The 22360-nt window shown below is 44.0% G+C and overlaps 2 protein-coding genes and 1 non-coding gene across 7 annotated transcripts in view; 1 reads left to right on the top strand and 2 right to left on the bottom strand.

The window, feature by feature from the left end:
- The window catches only part of LOC135707343 (matrix metalloproteinase-2-like), a 961657-nt gene that overhangs the window by 196979 nt on the left and 742318 nt on the right, over positions 1–22360 (top strand). The gene's annotated exons all lie outside the window — the stretch shown is intronic.
- Positions 13481–13564, bottom strand: TRNAL-UAA (transfer RNA leucine (anticodon UAA)). Its single transcript has one exon. It is a non-coding gene; the product is annotated as a tRNA-Leu (tRNA).
- LOC135707368 (phenoloxidase-activating factor 2-like) lies at positions 15980–17744 on the bottom strand. 2 transcript variants are annotated; one of them, XR_010518224.1, is made up of 5 exons: positions 17505–17744; positions 17300–17446; positions 16910–17242; positions 16228–16850; positions 15980–16059 (listed from the first exon to the last, which is right to left on the bottom strand). XR_010518224.1 is itself a non-coding variant. In XM_065229185.1 (4 exons), the coding sequence occupies exons 1-4, from the start codon at positions 17646–17648 to the stop codon at positions 16296–16298; spliced, it is 1179 nt and encodes a 392-aa protein (XP_065085257.1). In that variant the 5' UTR covers positions 17649–17744; the 3' UTR covers positions 16217–16295. The 2 variants fall into 2 exon arrangements, 1 of the variants encoding a protein (XP_065085257.1); XM_065229185.1 differs by lacking the exon at positions 15980–16059 and having other exon boundaries at positions 16217–16850.

The following is a 22360-nucleotide window of genomic DNA, read 5'->3' as shown; positions in this document are numbered from 1 at the left end:
GGAACAGAGACCGACGTTAAATAAATTAAAAAAAAAAAAAAAAAAAAAAAAAAAAAAAAAAAAAAAAAAAAAAAAAAAAAAACTTACTTACTTACTTATCCTGGTCCGACATCCCTCAGGCTTGCCTAAACTCCTCGAACTTAGATTATGCCGTATAAATGCTCATTCATCGTGAGTTAGTTCATCCCTCATATATAAAGAGCAATGATGTCAAATTCAAAGAGCGCAAAAGAGCTCGAGCTCAGATTGATGCTCAAGCTGGGCTTCCACAAACACGCATCACGATGAGGGATGCGGGGTTTGTTCTTGAGTGAGGCGTGATTTCCATCGGCTCTGCTCACCAACCAACATTTTGAACTTCGGGATGGACTCGGTGAAACCGTAAACATAGAGCATCGTTATGGATTCGGAGAGAGCACGCACGGCCTTTGATTTATGCACGGTTCTTCCATTCAATATTATGATACACAACAATACATACAATGCATCTCACTGCGTCCTAGCAAGAAGAATGGTCGACTTGTTTCGCGCTCCGTTAATTTGGAAGTTTTCTCGCTATTATCTGACGTAAATAATCAGTTTTTCTCGCTTAGTGATTCCTGGCATAATTCCCGATAAATTTATCAAAAAGTGAGTTTTTTTCTGAGAAGAAAGTGTGTTTTCGGCATCATCGGAAGGAAAATTGTTTTTGCGATTGCCAATTCGCCAACAATTTTGCGCACCATCGGTGCGTGGTCACGCATACCTGTGCACACGGATCATCGTCATCGAGTGTCAGCATCTGCCTCCACATTCAAACCGCTCATCCATCTCTCCTCAGCTGAGTGCCGAGCTTCATACAAGCACACACCAACGAAGACCGCCCGCACACGCGGATCGAAGATCATCAAAGCTGCGCGTCGCTCCGCTGCTGCTGTGTAAACGCTCGGTGGTAGTCAGCGAATCCAAACACATAAAGCAACCAAAGATACAGACAAAACGGTTGCTACAACTACCATGACAAACTCGCTCTGTAACAAAGCTCGATCCGAGTGGTAGAAGGATAATAATATATTTCTTGCCTGCTTTGTTGCAATATACACGGATGAGGACATAGCTTGATATGAATCGGGAAAAGACATAACAAAAAAATTCCCATTAACACACGTGTATCATCTTCGGCTTTACTTCGTGAAGCAGCTTGCCAACAATTTGCTCGTTTCCTTCTACCGCCCCGAATGAGTCGGGTCGCACGAGCTGCTTGTCATGATAAAGAACGGTGAAGATTATATCATTATTGTTTTCAACTTCTGACATAGCGTTATTATTCGGTTCGTTGATCGCTTGTTATTTTGTCATTTGGAGATATTTTTGATTCCTTGGTGGTAGTAGTATAGGATTATCAGATAAGTTTTTGTTCTTGTTTCTTTCTCTCTCCCATCAGTTAAATTTTAAGTTTGTGTTTCTGTGTTTGTATTTTTTTTTCTCGTGTATTGTGTCCGAGTAATTTTGATTATCGTTGCAGTGGTAGAGCGTTTTTCGCTCCCACTAGTACGGCAAAATGGACATTTTGTCGGAAGACGAAATGGACGTTTTGTCGGAAGATGACACCACTTTGCCACGCGATAGCAAGAAGGGTCGAAAACGTCTGTCATCCCAGAAATCAGATGATATCATCCCTGGTTTGTCATCTCAGTCTGGTAATGGGCAGGGACAGATAAGCCCCCGATCGCGAGCCTACCCAGAAGACTCGACTGGCCCATGGGTTGTTTACTTTCAGCCCAAAAAGAAACCTTTGAATGTAATGCAAATTACTAATGATCTGACGAAGCGGTTCTCGGCCGTGACCGAAATCTCGAAGGTGAGGTACAATAAACTTCGCGTTGTCGTCTCTAACCTGAAACAAGCTAACGAGATTGCTGCCTCCCAGCTCTTTACACTCGAGTATAGAGTGTACATCCCAGCTCGTAATGTGGAGATCGAAGGTGTGGTCACCAAAGCGAGTCTGACCACCGAGATCTTGGCGAAGCAAGCGGTTGGCCGTTTCAAAAACCCCTTGCTTCCCACGGTTGAGATACTGGAAGTCCAGAAGCTGAACTCAGTATCTTTCAGCGAGGGTAAAAAGAGCTTTACCCCCACAGACTCGTTTCGGGTGACCTTTTCTGGTTCAGCCCTTCCTCACTACATCGAGTTGGGAAAACTTCGGCTACCTGTGCGTTTGTTTGTTCCTCGGGTCATGAACTGCCAAAACTGCAAACAGTTGGGACATACTGCCTCTCACTGTGGCAGCAAGGCACGCTGTTCCAAATGCGGGGAGAAGCACGAGGATGGCGCCTGCACAGTCACTGCACCAAAATGCGTGTACTGTAAGGGAACTCCTCATGGTCTCTCGTCGTGCCCGGCGTACAAACAACGCGGGGAGAAACTAGAACGCTCTCTTAAGGAGCGTTCCAGGCAGTCTTTTGCAGCAATGCTAAAGACAGCCACACCATCAACCAACGACGAAAATCCCTTTGCTGTTTTGTCTGATGACTAGTCTGACTCTGACTTGGCTGAGGAGGGAGTTTCTTTCAGTTTTCCGGAAGGTTCTGCACGGAAACGAAAACGCATCCGTTCGCGGAAAGTTGCAGATAAGGAACCCCAAATCAGCTTGCCCAAATCAAGGAGTGATGGAAAAAAGGAAGTTTCAACTCCTCCTGGTTTCCGCAAAACTGACTATAACCAGAACTTTCCATCTCTCCCGGGGACATCAGGGGTTTTCCCTGATGGCCCATTTTTAAGAACAGAAGCCCCTTCTTCATCCGGGTTATTCTCATTTGATAAAATTGTGGACGATATTCTCAAGTACCTCAATATTTCTGATCCTCTCAAAAGCATTGTTCTGGCAATGCTTCCTTCTGTGAAGACCCTCTTGAAGCAATTGACATTGAAGTGGCCCCTCATTGCAGCAATCATTTCCTTCGATGGATAATTTTCCAAACGAGGTCGGGGATTTGATCACTGTTCTACAGTGGAATTGTCGAAGTCTCATTCCTAAATTAGATTCTTTTAAGTTTTTAATTCACAATAATGATTGTGATGCATTTGCTGTTTGTGAAACTTGGCGCTCTTCAGATATCGATCTTCCTTTTTATGATTTTAACATTATTCGACTGGATCGTGAGGATTCGCGTGGAGGAGGGGTACTTTTGGGGATCAAAAAGTGCCATTCCTTCTATAGAGTGAATCTTCCACAATTTCCAGGTTTTGAAGTTGTTGCATGTCAGGCTATTATTAAAGGTAAGAGCCTTTGTATTGCTTCTGTTTATATTCCTCCTAGAGCCGTTGTTAATCGCAAACAACTTTCAGATATCTGTTCGGTACTTCCTGCTCCACGGTTGATTATGGGAGATTTGAATTCCCACGGTACAGGCTGGGGGGAACTGCATGATGACAACCGTTCTACTTTGATATATGACCTCTGCGACAGCTTTAATATGACAATTCTTAACAATGGAGAAGTAACACGTTTGGCTGGCCCATCCTCGAATGGAAGTAGATTAGACCTCACACTTTGCTCTAACTCATTATCGTTGGATTGCACGTGGAATGTGATCCAAGATCCCCACGGTAGTGATCACTTGCCGATCAAAGTTTCAGTTGCCAGTGGGTTCAATCCGTCGGAACCCGTTAACGTCGCGTACGATCTTACCCGTAATATCGATTGGACAAAGTTCAAGAATGTGATAGAAGATGCCCTAACGTCGGTAGAAGGGCTTCCACCGTTGGAGGAATATAACTTCCTCTCCAATCTGATCTTGGACAGCGCGCTTCAAGCTCAAACTCGGCCGGTTCCAGGAACTTCTTTCCGTAGGAAACCTCCTTCCCCTTGGTGGGACCAGCAATGCACTGAGGTTTATCGTAAAAAGTCCGACGCGTTTAAGCTTTTCCGGAAACGTGGAACACCCGTACATTTCGAAGCGTACTCGGCTCTTGAACGCGAACTCAAGAGCCTCATCAAAGCCAAGAAACGCGGATACTGGCGGCAATTCGTGGACGGATTATCGCGCGAAACGTCGATGAATACGCTTTGGAATGCGGCGCGAAGGATGCGTAACCGGTCTTCAAACAACGAGAGCGAGGAGTACTCCGATAGTTGGATTCTCAAGTTCGCGCGAAAAGTATGTCCTGATTCTGTGCCGGCACAGATGATTCCTCGCGAAACGACGAATTCGGTAGACGAGATCAGCCAGCCTTTTTCAATGCTGGAGCTCTCACTCGCGCTCCTTTCGTGTGGCAATTCGGCTCCGGGGGCTGAACTTGTTTGGTCAGTTCCTGGAGCTTAATATTGTTCCGGATGATTGGAGGCGGGTGAGAGTTATAGCCATTAAAAAGCCTGGAAAACCCGCGTCAGATCACAACTCGTATCGTCCCATTGCGATGCTATCGTGTATTCGAAAATTGTTGGAGAAAATGATCCTTTTTCGCCTGGACAAATGGGTTGAGTTGAACCACCTACTCTCAGATACTCAATTTGGTTTCCGTAGGGGCAAGGGAACGAACGACTGTCTCGCGTTGCTTTCCACTGAAATTCAGTTGGCTTTTGCTAATAAAGAGCAAATGGCTTCTGTCTTCTTGGATATTAAGGGGGCTTTTGATTCAGTATCGATTGAAGTCCTTTCAGACAAACTCCACGCTTGTGGCCTTTCTCCATTAATTAATAACTTTTTGTACAATTTGCTGTCAGAGAAACATATGAGCTTTTCTCATGGAAACTCTACAGCTTCACGATTTAGCTACATGGGTCTCCCCCAGGGCTCATGTTTAAGCCCCCTTCTGTATAATTTCTACGTCAGAGAAATTGACAATTGTCTAAGGGACAACTGCACGTTGAGACAACTTGCAGATGACGGAGTAGTGTCTATGACAAGACCCAGAGAGGCCGACCTGCAAGGACCCTTACAGGATACCTTAGACAATTTGTCTACTTGGGCTATCCAGCTAGGTATCGAATTCTCCACGGAGAAAACTGAGTTGGTCGTTTTTTCTAGGAAGCATAGCCCAGCACAACCAAAACTTCAACTTTTGGGTAAACCGATCACTCATTCTATGTCCTTCAAATATCTTGGGGTCTGGTTCGATTCAAAATGCACCTGGAGATCCCACATTGAGTATCTGAAGCGGAAATGCCAACAAAGGATCAATTTTCTCCGAACAATTACCGGAACGTGGTGGGGAGCCCATCCGCAAGATCTTCTAACGTTGTACCGGACAACGATTTTATCGGTTTTAGAATACGGTAGCTTTTGTTTCCAGTCGGCGGCTAAAACTCACATCATCAAACTGGAACGGATCCAGTATCGCTGTCTTCGTATCGCGTTAGGATGCATGCACTCGACTCATACGATGAGTCTCGAGGTGTTAGCGGGCATGTTGCCACTCTCTGATCGGTTTTCGGAATTATCCCTCAGGCTCCTCACCCGTTGTGAAATTATGAACCCACTGGTGATTGCAAACTTTGAGAAGCCCTCAAACTCGTTTTATGTCATTGTACTACGTGTACATAACACAGGATGTCAGCCCTTCGCAGCATAATCCCTATCGTGTTTGCTTCTCCGACTTCGACAGTTCTGTTCATTTTGATTTATCAATGACGCAAGAGATTCGCGGAATCCCAGAGCATCATCGTTCCATGATTGCTCCGTCAATTTTCGCTGCAAAGTTTGGCCAAGTTGATTCCCCAAGATCGTTCTTCACAGATGGATCACTAATAGAGGCGTCCGCTGGTTTTGGTATTTATAACGAATTTCATAGCGCCTCTCGAATGCTTCATGCTCCTTGTTCCGTATATGTTGCTGAACTGGCGGCAATACATTATACGATAGAAACGATCGCCTCACTTGCACCAGATCATTATTTTATTTTTACGGATAGTCTCAGTTCTGTCGAGGCTATTCGCTCCATGAGGCCGGTAAAGCACTCCTCGTATTTTCTCATGAAAATACGAGAGCTTCTAAGTGCTTTATCTTTAAGATCTTTTGTCATCACCTTTGCATGGGTCCCATCTCATTGCTCGATTCCGGGCAATGAGAAGGCGGACTCGCTTGCAAAGGTGGGCGCTATGGAAGGCGATATTTATGATCGACAAATCGCCTACGACGAATTTTTCTTCATTTATCGTCAACAGTCACTCGCCAGCTGGCAAAATAAATGGAGTGAAGGGAGTTTGGGACGATGGTTATATTCAATCATCCCTAAGGTGTCGAAGTGTCCTTGGTTTAAGGGGTTGGATGTGGGTCGAGACTTCATTCGTATGATGTCTCGCCTCATGTCCAATCACTACTCGTTAAACGCTCACTTGTTCCGTGTTGGGCTGGGGGACAGAAATCTCTGTGAATGTCGACAAGGTTACCAGGACGCAGATCACATTATTTGGTCATGTGCTGAGCACCGTGGAGTCAGATCCGAGTTGTACGATTCCCTTCGGGCTCGAGGTAGACAACCTAATGTTCCAGTTCGGGATATTTTGGCTAGACGCGATCTGGAGTTTATGCAACTCATATATGTTTTCTTGAAGAATATTAACCATAGATTGTAAGTTTGATTAACCTTGTGTTTAGTTTGTGTTTTGTATGTGTGTGTGTATTTTTTTTTTGTAGATTTGTTTCTGTAATAATTGTATAATTACAGAGTTGATATAACGTCGATAGGATTAAGTATTTGTTTTAGAATTAGTGAAATTTTTGAATCATAAATCATATTCCAAATCTCCTTTTCCCTCTCCCGATCCAAACAATTGTCATCCACTAACCTCGAGAAGACCGCGAGTAATCGGTTCCAATCCTTTAATTTTAGATTTAAGACATTTATAATGTATAAAGAAAATGATAACTTGGCTCTGTAAAGTTTATTCGAATGAGCCTGTACAAATAAAGTAATTAACAAACAATACATACAATGGACTATAGGATCATTCCCAGAGAACGTAACATTTTGAGAGATTGATGTTTTTTTTAACTCGGGGACCACTTTTTGGGTTACTCAAACTCAGTCCCAAAAATCTTTGACCGTTTTTTCCGCTAAGTGCATTATGAGTGGATAAACGAAATTATATTTCTGACTTAGAATGTACGAGGGAAAAACTAGTAAAAGCGCTAATTACTCCGTTTATGGATTATACCTTGGTGCTGTCTTCATATTCTCCTGCTGCCATTCAATTCGCTACCCTCGCTAAACACACGGTAGCTCGGAAATCTTTCTGGACCAACAATTGAAAAAGGCAGAACAACCAAACGTAAGCAATGGCTTCAAACACAAACTTCTTGAGAATCAAAACACTACCACGTAAACTAAAATTTTAATTTGATAAAGGAAGTTTACTCTATCAGATTATGGCGTTAGATTGTTGGATGTGCTTTGATTTTCGAAAAATTTATGTTTAAAGCCATTGTTTACATTTTGTTGTCCCGCTTATTTCAATTGTTGGTCTAGCGTTGTTTAAATCGGGTGGAGTCTGAATCGATCAATTCATAACCTTCCTGTGGAAAACGAAGCCGCCTCACAAGATTTGAATGCTGTGAAGTGAACCATTCTATGACTGAGAGGTAAATTTTAAACATAAGATAGAATTGGTGTCGAAGTTTCTAGTTTTTAGTTCTTGTTTTAGTATTGGTGATCAGTGCTGTAAATTCTCAAAATCGGAACCCCACTGTATCAACTTCACCCCGACGGGTTCCCGCATCCCGGACAAGGACCCCAATGCCCACCCAAAATAAGCAGGGATTTAGATGCCCTGCCCGAAGATCTTACCCTGCACTCAAATACTAAAATAATTTCAAAATATGTTTATTTTGTTCGCATAGCTGTCAAACCAAACAAATACAAATACGTTTATTTTCAACACGAATATATAGAATAGAATATAGACAGTTACCCTATGAATACAATTGCCACTTTGGCGTTACGGGATGTATGCATACGTTCCATAATGTTTTTTTTTTTCATTTCTTGGTTGTGCACTTCTTTCTCGAATACAATACAAAATCACTCATTCATGCGCACTGAGAAAAGCCATCAAGAGCCAAGCTCTCTACGAATACATCACGAAGCTCCAAGTTTACTGCTTTGCGCGAGCGCATCACGAAGTTAAAATTTCTGCTCGGCAGGCAGAGTCGATGTACACCCGAGAACGTGCTCCGCATCCCTCACAAAGATGCGGGTTGGCAAGAGCCCAGCTTGAGCATCAAGTATAGCTCCGTGAGAGCAAAATATTTCATCATCAAAATATGCTGGAGCTCAGCTTATTTATGACTCTTGATGGAGCTTTTGGCAAGCCTGCATCCCTCAAAATTGCACCTGCATCACAATGTTACGCCTATTCACTCGGTCCGTGGCTGCTTGTCTCCAATTTCTTGACCGTCCCACACTTCCAAGATCCTGCTCCACTTGGTCTAACCACCTTGCTCGCTGTGCTCCTCTTCGTCTTGTACCGGCCGGATTCGAGGCAAACACCATTTTTGCGGGATTGTTGTTCGGCATTCTTAAAACGTGTCCCGCCCATCGTACCCGTCCAGCTTTCGCAACTTTCGGGATACAGGGTCCGCCATAGAGTTGCGCCAACTCGTGGTTCATCCTTCGCCTCCATACACCGTTCTCACATAACCCGCCAAAGATGGTAAGCACTCGTCGTTCGAAAACACCCAGTGCTTGCAGGTCCTCCTCGAGCATTGTTCACGTCTCGTGCCCGTAGAGAACTACCGGTCTTATCAGCATCTTGTACATGGTACATTTAGTACGGAGGTGAAGTTTACCCGACCTCAGGGTCTTGTGGAGTCCGTAGTAAGCACTACTTCCGGCAATAATACGCCGACGAATTTCTCTGCTGCAGTTGTTATCCGACGTCACCAATGATCCGAGGTACACAAATTCATCCACCACCTCGAACACATCCCCGTCGATTGTCTCGCTTCTGGCTATGCGAGCCCTATCCCGCTCGGTTCCTCCAGCTAACAGATACTTTGTCTTCGACGTATTCATCTTTAATCCAACCTTCTCTGCTTCACGTTTCAGCCTGGTGTACTGCTCCGCCACGGCCTGAAACGTTCTTCCGACAATGTTCACGTCGTCAGCGAAGCAGATGAACTGGCTGAACTTATTGAAGATCGTGCCCGCATGTTGAAGCCCGCACGTTTCATAACACCTTCTAACGCAATGTTGACAAGGAGGCAGGAAAGACCATCGCCTTGTCGAAGTCCTTTGCGAGTTTCAAACGAGTCCGATAACGCACCCGATATCTTCACGCAGCACTGTACACCATCCATCGTAGCCCTGATCAGTCTGGTCAGCTTCCCGGGAAAACCGCTCTCGTCCATAATCTTCCATAGCTCTTAGCGGTCAATAGTATCATAAGCGGCCTTGAAATCGATGTATAGGTGGTGCGTAGGGACTTGATATTCACGACACTTTGGTCCGTTATCGATCGCCCGTCCACAAAACCGGCTTGATAACTTCCCACAAATCTGCTTGCTAGCGGCGATAGACGGCGAAAGATGATCTCGGAAAGCACTTTGTAAACCGCGTTGAGAATAGTTATCGCTCGATAGTTCTCACTTTCTAGCTTGCCGCCTTTTTTATATACTGGGCATATAACTCCATCTTTCCACTCCTCCGGTAGCTGTTCTGTATCCCAGAGAGTATTTAAGAGTTACATATGTCTATTTGTCTGTGGTTTATCCTTCACTTCTCTTACTGCTGCCAGGTTCAAGGTCAACCTGCCGAGTCTCTTGGCTGGAAGAATGTACACTCGATCGGAAATCTGTTCGTAGGTGCGGATGGCTATTTTGGTTCTGAAGTCCCTTATAATTATTCCGTGGACCCCCGATGATCAGACCGTTTTTAATCTGAACACTTTTTAGTTTGATACCCGCTAATTTGCGTGGGGTACACAGTGAATGAGGACGACCCAAATTTGAGTTTACTTCACTCATAATCGTCAAAAAAGCAGGAACTCAGCGATGAGTAAATTTGCCTAATGGTTTCCTGTGGAAAACCTCAAAAATCTTCCAGAAAATGAGGAAATTGACGAAAATTTCATTCAGTCTAGGAGTAGTACCAATAGACTCAGTGAATACAATATTTATTTTTCTCATATTCGGGATTTTTTTCCTGGGAAAAACATGGAAAAACCTGGCAAAACATGAGACAAATTTACTCATCGCTGAGTTCCTGCACTTTATGTGATTTATGAGTTAACTTAACTCAATTTTGGGTCGTTCTCGTTTACCATGTACAAATTAAAAATTTCTCAAACGTGATTTAGCACATGGAATGGAGAAAAGCGAAATGGAACGATGCGAAACGGAACGCAGAATCATAACAAAACAGCAAATAAGGCCACCAGAAACTCGCCTTATTGCGTAGCCTTATTGCAGCTATAAGTCGGCGCAGTTTTCTGATTACGTTTGCCAAGTCTCCTCTGGCCCTCAAAATTAAATCCGTCATGTTTGTGACGTAGAATATTGCGGGTGCAATTTCAAAAAAAAAAAAAAAAATTGACCGCATTACTAAAAAAAATCTTGAATTTATATGATTGATCGCAAATATCTCGAGAGCGGAAAAAATTAGCAAAAAAAATTCTCCGATCAGTATTCGCTGTTTTTTTTTTCATTATCTATTAAATAAACTAAAAATTCCGTGCGCTTTGTGCACGAAACTGCGTAATTTTATCAACAGAAAACGAGGCGTTTCCGTGATGGGAAAAGTGGTTTCCCTAACACAGTCGCCGAATATTGATACCGAGCACTGAGCACACATGCCAGACGGAACTTATCTGTATGCCTTTTGATGCAAATTTTAAACCCCTCCTATTAAGAGAATTATGCCAAAAAATAATCTTGCTGGATTCTTTTAATAGAAGGGGCTTAAAATTTGCATCAAAAAGCAACAGATTGAGCTTGCCGACTTACTCCGCAAACACAGCATCGACGTGGGCCTTCTAACCGAGACCGATCTAAAGTCCGGCGACAGCTTCTGGTTGCCTGGCCACAACATTATTCGGCTTGACCACACCAGCCCTAGGAGGGGGTGGTGTTGCGGTCGTCGTCAAGAAAGGGATCAGTCCCACAGTCTGTCACATATCCGCACCTCTGTCCACCATCACCCGTACCGGTTCCCGCTTCGTAGTTGGAGGAGATCTAAACGCCTGGCCTGACGGAACTATCAGCAGAACCAGAAGGATCGTCTGCTGTTCGACCACTCACAGGCTTGTTCAAGCCGGTAGCCTTGAAGAAACTCAGCTCCGACCACCAACCGGTGGTGGCTGAACTGGGCTACAACGTGGACCCTGCTCCAATCCTGCACAAGGACTACCATCGCGTAAACTGGGCCCGCGTGGTAGACAGACACAGCATCGACAACCCGCCGCTTGACAGCATGGAGGACATCGACGGAGCGTTGGAGGGACTCCATCAAGCCATAACCGTTGCTGACGAGGCGTGCGTCCGACGAGTTTCTGTGTGTGGTAAGTTTATTGCAGAGAAATGTTCGTAGACGCCAGTTTCAGAGGACTAGAGATCTGGGCAAAAAGCGTGAAATGGCCTATCTGAACAAGGAGATTGCTTCCAGAATGGTCTCACTCCGGACCGAAAGTTTCGGGTGGCTCGTCCAGAATCTGGACGACCGCTTCCGACCATTCTGGAAAGTTGCCAAGGTCCTAAAGACGCACCCCAAACCCATTCCACCACTCAAAGATGAAAATGATGACGATCGGCTCATAATCACCCCTCAGGAGAAAACAAATGCGATTGGTGAGCATATTGCCAAATCGCACTTGCTTGGCTCCAACATGCAAAGTCCACTCGACGTTTAGGTTGAGCAATGCGTACTCAACCTTGATTTCTCGCCTTGTGCCATTCCTCCGGAGGATAGAATCACAGTGGAACAGATTTGCTCAGCGCTGAAATGCACCAAAAATATGAAGGCCCCCGGGTTCGACGGAATATTCAACCTAGTGTTGAAAAATCTCAGCATGAAGGTTCACTCTCTGCTGTCTTCAACAGATGCTTGGAACTGCACTACGTTCCAAGTATCTTGAAGACAGCGAAAATCATACCTATTCGCAAACCCGGGAAGGACCCAACGCTAGCTTCAAGCTATAGACCAATCAGCCTCCTTTCAGCGCTGAGCAAATTGTTCGAGAAACTTATTCACAATCGTTTGCTCAAGTTTGTTGAGGAGCACAACATTCTCCTACCGGAACAGTTCGGGTTCAGGAAGGTGCACTCCACAAATCATCAGCTAGTACGGGTAACAAGGCTGTATCCAAGTCCACAGCTCTGGCATTGTTAGACGTTGAGAAAGCGTTTGACAATGTCTGGCTTGTATAGAAGCTTTGTAGCTTCAACTTTCCTTTGCATCTTTTTAAAATCACCCGTAACTACCTTCAGCAAAGGTCGTTTAAGGTATCGTTGAACGACTGCCTTTCAAACACGTTCTCCATCCCAGCAGGTGTTCCGCAAGGAAATCTGTTGCGCGCTTTGCTTTACAGCATCTACACTTCTGACATTCCTTCCCTCGGAGACGGTTGCGTGATCCTCCTGTTCGCAGATGATACCGCAATAACCGTCAAGGTTAGGATGGACCACAAATGACTGATAAAAGAGTTAGCTAAAGAGTAAGAGCTTGCAGCCAAGATATGTCGTCCAGGATTGGCTTGTACTACATGGACATCTACAGAGCACCTCAAAAACGGAACTCTCAAATTGCTTCCGAATTTCAACCTATCGAACTTTTTCACTGATAACGAATTAAGAAATCAATTTAATACTTACTATACTTTTGCTGTGACATCAAAACTACCTTTCGTAATCCTACGTCAAATCTACGGTCGTGTCTTAAATATAACGTCTCACTTTTTTCTGTAAAAATTCCCTTGTTTCCCCGCATGTGTTTTTCCAATGTTTCGTTAATGTTCGTTACTCGATTGTCCATATCAAAATGGCTTATACCTACCTTTCCAGTTTTCGCTTCTGTCTGATGTTCGTAATGTTTGACACCGGCACCGGTCTGGTAAATAATGATTTGTTTATGATTCACCATCATCGTTTTCCACGTGCAAACTGAGCATATTCATCCATTGCACTCATAGTATATGTGGCTAAAAGTAGCATTGTATACAATACAAAATCACGAATACCGGCACGCACTTCTCTCACTGCTGCTTGTGAAATGAATTAAGCTAGATTTCAATGAACACCTCGTATGCATTCAATAAAAAAGCCACATGTTCTCTCTCCAAACCATACTCACACAAAATAAACAAGCCTCTCTCAATGTTAAACGCATCATGAACCCTCCCTTCATAACACATCCATACATCAATGGCATCGTTCCAGTCTACACGACTCTACACACGTACCTATTCATTGCTTTGTGCAAAGATCAGCCACGACTCTGCTGCACCACCGTATCTCCAGCGTTCGTCGATTTGCCGTCGTAGCTCTTAGCAAAAAGATTATCAGGATGTTGTCAGAAGTGGGGTTCGAACCCACGCTCCCTTACGGGAACCAGAGCTTAAATCTGGCGCCTTAGACCGCTCGGCCATTCTGACTTCGTGCCAATTGCTCTCCGAGAAGGCATTTTTGTACTGTGCAGTGTTTGGATTGGAGGGAGGTTGCAATCGTTTGCTACTGGTCTGCTCCACCTTGTTATCATTTCTTATTACAGCGGTTGCAATGAGGTGGCAGTGCGACTGCGCTTTGTAGTGTGTTGATGCTAGCCTGTGGCTGCTTGTCGCCTGTCTGATTCGTATTTATAGAAGCGGCACGTACGGGCCGACGCTTTGTTTGATACGAAAGCGGTGATTATTCAGATGAGCGTCAATCGAGTCAATCGCTATAATTGGATGAGTATTTTACGACCTCTGAATGGTCGTTTGATTGAGCTTAATTTGAAATGTATGTAGGAGAAATTATTATTAAAATAATCCTAGAAACAAAGTTCGATTTGAAATTCGACATAGAGCGAATTCTACTGCAGCTGCTGTGCTGGAAATGTGCCATTCGAATGCACAACCATTCGCGTACAAACAAACAGAATACATAGAAAATAATGTCCTTTTACTCACTTGGTCGAGATTGTTGTGCACGACGCTGGCTGGTACTCTGTCCCATTAAGTGCAATGGGAAGCAATGAAAGAGCAATATTCTTATCGCTTTCGATGAAGAACATTTTCTTATGCAACGAAGAAACGATGGTAGAGAATGTGACAACTTTGACGACTTCTTGAATAACTTATGAAAATCGCTTCTAACCTCGATTCCCCAGCGAATTAACAGCACAGCAATTATCTCTCGGACTGGCTAACAAGTCATTAATCCTGAAAAAAAGGATGCCTCCCCTGCGAACGCGCCATGTAATGCATCTTTGATGACACTGTACTTGTTCAACAACCTGATTTTGTTTTATTACCGAAACCATCACCCGTTTTGATGACATAGACTTTATGACAGTCGCGTAGATTTAGACTTCCCGTCCGACGAAAACGAATTACGGCTGCGATGAGGATGTCGCGAACCACACTAACGTGTCCTGAATTGCAAACCCATAATCCGGAAGCATCATTTACACAGCAAAAGTCATTTCCAAGCAACAACCACCACCGTCGTCGTCGTCGTCGTCGTCGTGGCGAAACTTTAATGAACTGTAACGGCATGCCGGTTCCTTCGAGGAGGGGCATATCCTTCCACAGGGATGCAAAACAAAATGCAAATCAATCCATAGTCGCGAGTGTTCTCCGGGCAGGGAACTCGGAGTTTCGACAGGATGATGGGAAACTGTCCTGCCCTCGTCATCATTGTCGTCTCAATTTCTCATTGAATGTTGAACAACGACGGCGCGACGGCGGCGGTGAAGTTTCGAACGGAACCGTCAAACTTTTCTCATTTGTGCGTGATCTTGCAAATGTGTAGTGATTTGAATTGCAACTACTACATGCTCTCGCTCAGGATGATGCAAATTCTTACTCGCAAGTACAGGGCAGAACGGAATCTTATTAATATAAATTACGAATGAATACATTGTTTTCCGGGTATCGAAAGTTGATTATGCGACGAGTTGGTAGAGGAAGATACTGTCGTCGTCGGAGTTTGGCTCGATGGTGTTCCGGTCCAAGTTTTCGGCGTTATGGGTCTTAGATTTGTCTGGATTTGTTTGTCATGGATAAGTTGCTTGAAGTAATATTTTGACATTTAATGCAGCTTGATATTGTCAACACTGCCTTTCCCTTTAGAAGTTAGCAAATATTAACAGTATTTGATAAAAAAAAATAGTGAGTCCAGTCAAGTTAGGGTCATAGCAGAGAATGGCAAGCTGAACATTGCATTAGGTCCTAAGTAATATTGATTGATTCTCTTCATCGCAGGATGGAGGATTGTAATGTACCGGTTCGCTCTGTAGAACACTAACACTATAAAGAACATAATACTCTCTTGCTCTCTTCGGAGACCTTCCTCATAAACAAATCAGTGCCAACATTTCAAAGGGGCGTAATTGCATTTGTAAACAATGGCTTTAGCCGTCAATTTCTCGCGAATAAAAGCTCACTAATGAAAAATAATAACACCAGCAGGTAGAGGAATGTCTCCTCTACCAGCTAGCATTGTTATTTTGGATAGGTAAGATTTCATTCACGAGAAATTGACGGCTAAAGTCATTGTTTATAAAAGCAATTACCAATTACCAACTGCACCAGACGTGTTTCTTTAATCTTTGAAAGAGTCTTACACTATATCCAGCTATGGAAAAAAAAACAGTTATCAGTCGTAAAACCGGTTGCTCAACCTCAACGACTCCGTTTTGACTTCCAATTGTTCCTTTTCACTGAAGAGAAAGCTACGTGAATAAACACATCGTGAGATGATTTATTTGTTTACATTTTGATAACCTCGGGCCGTCATCAAAGCGGGGATTTGATTGGGAAAAAAAATATGAACGCAACCTTTGAGATTAACTTAGTGAGTGAGTCATAGGATTTTTTTTATAAACTGGGGGACTCATCTTCCCACTTTTTATGGGAGAGAAAAAGAGTTAGGGACTGTTCATAAACTACGTAGACAAGTTTTTGAGATGCTTAACCCCACCCTCCCCCTGCGTAGACAATTGTCCATACAAAATTTTTAAAATTTGTAAGGACCGTGGATAATTGTCAACCCCCCCCCCCCCCCTAAACTGTCTACGTAGTTTATGAACAGCCCCTTAGCAATAAAATTTCACTCAGCCACTGAGTAACATTATTCGACCGTGTAGCATCAAACAAGAACACATTAGAGGTCGTAATCGCATCACGAAACACTATAGCTACTGGTGTCCAAAACTCGATTTTGCATTTCCTGATCGATCCAATGCCGGAAGAGAGACACATCCGCGTACAGCCCTGGGATTCCACCACCGCATCCAACACCCCACGAGACAATGCCAACCTGATGGTAGAACTCGTTGGAACCCTGAATGGGACACACGAGAGGGGATCCACCGTCGCCTTGACAAGCATCTTTGCCAACTTCTCCACCGGCGCAGACAAAGCTGTCATGCAAGGTAAATCTAGGCTGCGAACGGATTAACCTTAACGTGGCCTGACACTCGGAATGCGGTACGATAGGCAAATCGATTTTCTTCAATATGGCCTGATATGCGCCTGTCTTGCCGAATACGTCCTTCCCCCAGCCGGAAACGAAACATCTCTGGAGATCGAATCTTTCATTCGGTGGAGGCAAGCAAACGGTTTGAACTACTTCACTAAGAACGACAGGTGCTTCCAAAACTATCAACGCAATGTCATTGAACAGTCCTCCTTTGTGGAAGTCTGGATGGGCAACAATCTCAACCACTTGGCGATCCTATGATGAACCAAAGAAAATTAGTACCAGCAGAGAAAACACATACCGAGAAGTCCTACCTGATAAGGATGGATTTCATTCTCAGTTTGAGTATCCCACTCGCCTGCACGGATTCTCAACTGATCAGGAGCTTGATGCTGAACACAATGAACCGCAGTCAGTACTACACCGGGATGAATTAAGGATCCACCACAAAGGTACACGTTTACCACCTGATCTAGGACATGCACTTGTCTAAATACCGCAACCATCCACGGGAATTCTCCGTACTCGGATTCACTGTTATTAGCTCCCGTGATTCGGAAGCCAATTCCTATGGTGTTTCGTTTTCCACAGACAGGGTGATCCACGTTTGGTGGTTCGACAGTTGAAGCACTCGGCAGTTCGGCGATCTTCAAAGGAATAATGACTTTACAAAATGATCATTTTCATCCCAAACAATACCTTACAATATCTTCTTCATAGCAGCACTGTAGCAAGTAATCCACACAAGGATTGCTCTCACTGAAGCGAATGTCAATAAGTCCTGCTCCACTTGTAGAATCATTCGTGCAGAGATATTTCTGGACACATCGTTGACCTTGCTGACAGGATCCCTGGAGGATATATTAAATTGTAATACAGCATGGAAGTTGATGAAATGACTGTCCTTACCTGTGAGCCTACTGCAGCTGGAGGTACAGTTGTGAGCAAGCTATCGATGGAAACATCCAGATCGGCATCATCTTCGGCAGTGGCAGTAGTCACGAGCAGTAGCAGCCGCAGCAGTGCAAGAGATAACGCAAAGACTCGGCCCATTCTGAATGCTGGAACACAAATGATGAGTTTGATTTCAAAACAAGTCGATTTATGCTACTGTGCGGAGCCGGTTCGTTGGCTAGTAGATTTTGTTTTGACGCGCGGGACTACGGCTTGAAGCGGCAGAGAGCACACATTTCTAATTGGTAACTACCCTTTCGGCAGGCTGACTTTACTTGACTCATACCAATTGAAATTCCCGACCAGATAGAAAGTAGCTCTCGTCGGCGGTGATGGTGGAGAGTTCAGTGCATATTATTTCAGATGGCGTTAGTGTGTCATTTGGCTTCTTTTTGTTTGTATTTAGCTGACAGCTCGATTAGATAGAAGGTTGCTGTCTTGGGCAAAGCTTGGTCAGGTGAACAGGTTGGAATTATTGTTTTTGGAGTTTGAATAAACATTAGACATATTGTTTATAACATTAACTTAATTTTTCGGTAAAACCTGAAAGGTTTACGAGCAAAGGTATACAAAGCTCCCGCTATGAAGACAGTCGTTCATACAAATAATAAAAAAAAATACTGTAGTCACTCTCCATCATCCCCCTAAACTCCGACAGTCCGTAAAACGAACATAATTCCCAATTTAAGATTTAATTTGTGGAAGACTAAGAAGTCAAAATGTACGTGTTGATAAAATCGGAATCATACTGTACATAGGTTTAGTTTAAATCGGCTATCTTTCTTAGGATGAAATAGAACGTAATGGTATTCGGTTGGAACAAATACGTAAAACAATTAATATTCGAGTTATAAGAAAAGTGTTTTCATCAGAAATGCATATCAAATCCTTATCAAGAGCAATAATTGTCAGCGCCATCGGGACATGATCGTAATTATTATTTTCGGAAATTAGATTTTATCTTAATATGAGAAAAAACGTAAAACCGAATTGAAATTGGGTCGGAGGAATGAATACGCAAAATATACAATATTCGCTTTTTACGAAAGAAGTGTTGATCGGAAATCCATATCAAATCCTTCTCTAGAGCACTTGTTGTTGTTGTCGGTGAGGTCGCCACCAGGATTGAAATCTAATGACAGCAAGCTGACCGGGAGCTTGATCGTAATTATGTTGTGATACAAGGAGCTCGGTGGCCTAGTGGCGACCGATTTTGCTTACTGAGCAGAAGATCGTGGCTTCAAACCCAAGCTTTTGAATGTTTAGAATATCAGTTCAGCATATCGTTTACCAAAACGAATCCTTCTACAATCCCAACCCTTTTATCAAACATCCCAGTGATTTCTCGTAGAAGTGCAGAGGATTTCTCGGATTTCATTAAGCGAGCACTACGTAAAAATATCCAGCATTTTACGAGCACTTATGGCCGCCACAATCTGGCTGAGGTTTTGGTAGGGAACATATGATTTGACGTTTGGGTTGTGTCGTTCGACGTGCAAACGTTCAAATTTGATCGTTTACACGTTAAACGACACAAGCCAAACTTCAAATCTTATGTTCCCTACCAGAAACTCAGCCAGATTGTGGTGGCCATAAGCGATCGTAAAATACAGGATTCCTACCCATTTTTTCCTTGACCAGCGTGGACGTGGCCGGCGCTGATATCGCCTAATTTAAGATCACGACAAGGGGTGGTCACTCTACACACTTATTTTGTGCCAATATTTTTCTCAGTGTACCTCAGTGTGCCGCAGCTGTACAGGCAGTGCCAAGAAGTCATTGAACTTATTTTTTTTTTTGCTTGTGAATAATGTCTTGTTTGGCAACCCGGTATTTGAACAGCTCTTGTTTTTGTTTTTCAATGTTTTCAAAAACGACACGGACTCCAGTTGGGACTACACACTGGCTGCATCCATCTTCAAGGATGCCTGCAACTGACGAGCTCCGTTGCTACACGATCCTTCCGGCGGAAGGCCGACCCCGCACAACGAACGTCAATCATTAGTCAACCAGCCCTTCTGGGAGCCGGCGAAGGAAACATATTTGCACCGATTTTTTTACCGCCCGAGTATCATCCGTTGGAAAACTGGAAACCAACATCGGCCGGACCACACGTCGGACTGACGAAGGGCCGACCCGATGACCCGAAACGGACCATCCAACTTCATTCAACCGGCACAGCAACAGGGCGCAGTGATGATGGTCTACGGACTCAGTACCGCCATGGTCCAGATGGAAGACACTTGAACAACATTGAATTAATGGAAATGATGGTAGCAAAATTCAAAGAGCATTTTCCAAGTAGAACTATATGCCGGACAATTCGATCATCTTCAAGGTGTACAGCACCTCCAAGAACAATCGCTTCCATTCCCGAGCAAGTTTCTCCACTTCTTCAATACCCCACCCGGTATGTCCGAGGATCTGCTTCTGACTGCATTCACCACCAAGGACTGCCACCCGTCGCAAGTGCGAATATTCCCGCTGAAATCGGAACGTTCCTCCTTCGGATTGATCGAGTTCCCGAGTGAAGACCTGGCGGTGTACGCCATCATGAAGTGCAACCACAGCGCGATCGATCACAAAGGCACAAAATTCCCGTTCATTATGAAGCTGTGCTTTTCCTCCTCCAAGTCTATGAACGGTGCGTGGTCGGATGGTATAGTTTTTGTTTGATTGTTGACTTTCCGATTAAAACCCAAGCACCGTTTGTCGTGACCGGCCCAAGATTTCCAGCGTCGGCCACGGCTACACGAATTAGCGATGCAGCTCCCACGGCTGCGGCTGCTTCCAATGCTGCTGCTGTTCCTTCTGCGGTCCGTCTCCTCCAAAAGTCCTCAGAAAAGACGGACCAGCAGCAGCATTGGAAGCAGCCGCAGTCGTGGGACCTGCATCGCTAGTTCGTGTAGCCATGGTCTGAAACCTCGGTCAGGTCAAGATACCGCTGTCAGCAGTTCTTCGTTTAGAAGGAAATGTGAATGCAACTGCCGTCACGGGTGTAGCGATTGTGAGAATCCATGGTGAGACTTTGTTGAGATTCACGGTTGTGTTTTGAAAATAATTTGATTATATTGCGGCAACATCAATAGCAAATTTTGACACATGCAAACTGCGCAGGCGCAGAAAAATTTCAGTGTTGCCAGTAGCTTTAAAGATCATAAAAAATTGTAACCATGGGTGCCAAATAGCTCCAATGACTGCACCCGGGTGTGCCCAAGTTTGATTTTGACACACTGTGTAGAGTGACCAACCCCTTGGATCACGAATATATACCGTATGCGTGATAATGTTTGCACCATCGTACAAATAAGGTTCCCGTTTCACCTGTGCATACAATGCTCGTATAAAAGAAAATGATTTACTTAGTTTGACAGTTGCAACATGACGAAGTGGCAGCGTATTCGTGATTTGTCCCATGCGCAAATGTCGCAAAAAGAAATTTCAATCGCCGTGGGAGTGTCCCGGTGCATCGTCAAAAGGGTTTTAGACCGAGAAAGGAAGGACAACTATCTGCGAAGGTGGCCACAGGTCGTCCGAGGTCAGCTCGAGTTCCGAGGGTTATCGCTGCTATCACAAGGAAGATTCGGGTGAATCCAGTGCGTTCAATAAGCAAAATGGCAAAGGAACACGGGATCAGTGAAGATCGTAAAGGAAGATTGCGGAGTGAAGTCGAGGGCACGGAAAAAAACTCACATGATTACCAACCGCATCCGGGAGCTACAAGTTGAACGATGCAAGAAAATCTTGAACTTCCTTAAGTGAAAAAATCCGGTAATCCTGTTCACAGACGAGAGCATGTTTACCGTCGATCCCGTATCAAATTCCAGAACCGACCGGTATATTAGTTCTCTTCCGGTAAAAGACGTGGCCGACGAGCACAAGAACGTGCATCTGACCAAGCATCCTGCTAGCGTTATGGTGCTTGGATTGGTTGCTTCCGATGGCAAAAAATGGACCCGGTGTTCATTCCAGAAGGCGACAAGGTCAACACGGAGGTCTACATCGGGATTTTAAGTAAGTATGTTCTTCCGTGGATCAAAGAACAGTACGGTTCGAAGCCAAATGTTGTATTTCAACAAGATGGGACTCCGTGCCACACTTCGAATTTGATATATGTTTCACATCAAAGATGCGTCACACATATCAAAACGGCCAGGCCTACTGTGCAACATTTAAGGGGCAAGATGATTCAGAATTAATCATCGGACCTGTTTGAATCGAAGATTTAAACACGATGCTTCAGAATTCAATAAATGGATGAAACTTGGACATCTCGTACCGTACGTTCCGATTTTGGTATTTATTGGTTGGTTGTTGGAAGTATCAAAGCTAGAAAGATTAAGTGATGCTCCATTTTATTCTGACGGTTGGGACATGAGTACTAACTCTTGTCCTAGCCTTTTATGGCTTATGGATATAGCGCCATTACTCGCTTTATGAAAAGAGAAGAGGGAAAGGAAAAGGAGAAGGACAAAGGGAAAAGGATTATGTAAACTCTATGAACATAAACTATATTTTTGATTTGAAATATACAATATAGAAATGCATAACGCGGTGGTCACTACCCGAGTCTGGTCACTATTATCAAGTCAAAAAAAGTAATAAGGACTAAAATGTGGTCCTTTGATTACTGGAAAACCCTGATTCCCTAGTTTGAAGTTGTCACGACTAGGGTTCGGTGGTAGATCTTATACCAGTAACGCGTCACAAAAAGGTGATCTCTCAACGTTACTGGGGTTTTAAGATTTACAAAATTTACCAAAAGGAACTCACCAAGTTTAGCCAATTGAACCTGAAAGCTGCCTGACATG

The sequence above is a fragment of the Ochlerotatus camptorhynchus genome, unplaced genomic scaffold (genome assembly GCF_037179485.1).
Source record: "Ochlerotatus camptorhynchus isolate MF236.1 unplaced genomic scaffold, CSIRO-AGI_Acam_v1.1 ptg000308l, whole genome shotgun sequence".
Lineage (NCBI taxonomy): Eukaryota > Metazoa > Arthropoda > Insecta > Diptera > Culicidae > Ochlerotatus > Ochlerotatus camptorhynchus.
Note: the sequence above shows the minus strand (reverse complement) of the source record. Positions and strands in the feature narration are given on the sequence as shown.

Bases quoted from the DNA above. Each gene is read 5' to 3' on its own strand.
- LOC135707368 (XM_065229185.1), bottom strand. From the start codon at position 17,648: ATGGGCCGAGTCTTTGCGTTATCTCTTGCACTGCTGCGGCTGCTACTG. The intron at 17,447-17,504 runs GTAAGGACAGTC...TATATCCTCCAG, and splicing joins CAGCTGCAGTAGGCTCACAG to GGATCCTGTCAGCAAGGTCA. The intron at 17,243-17,299 runs GTAAGGTATTGT...ATTCCTTTGAAG, and splicing joins GCTGCTATGAAGAAGATATT to ATCGCCGAACTGCCGAGTGC.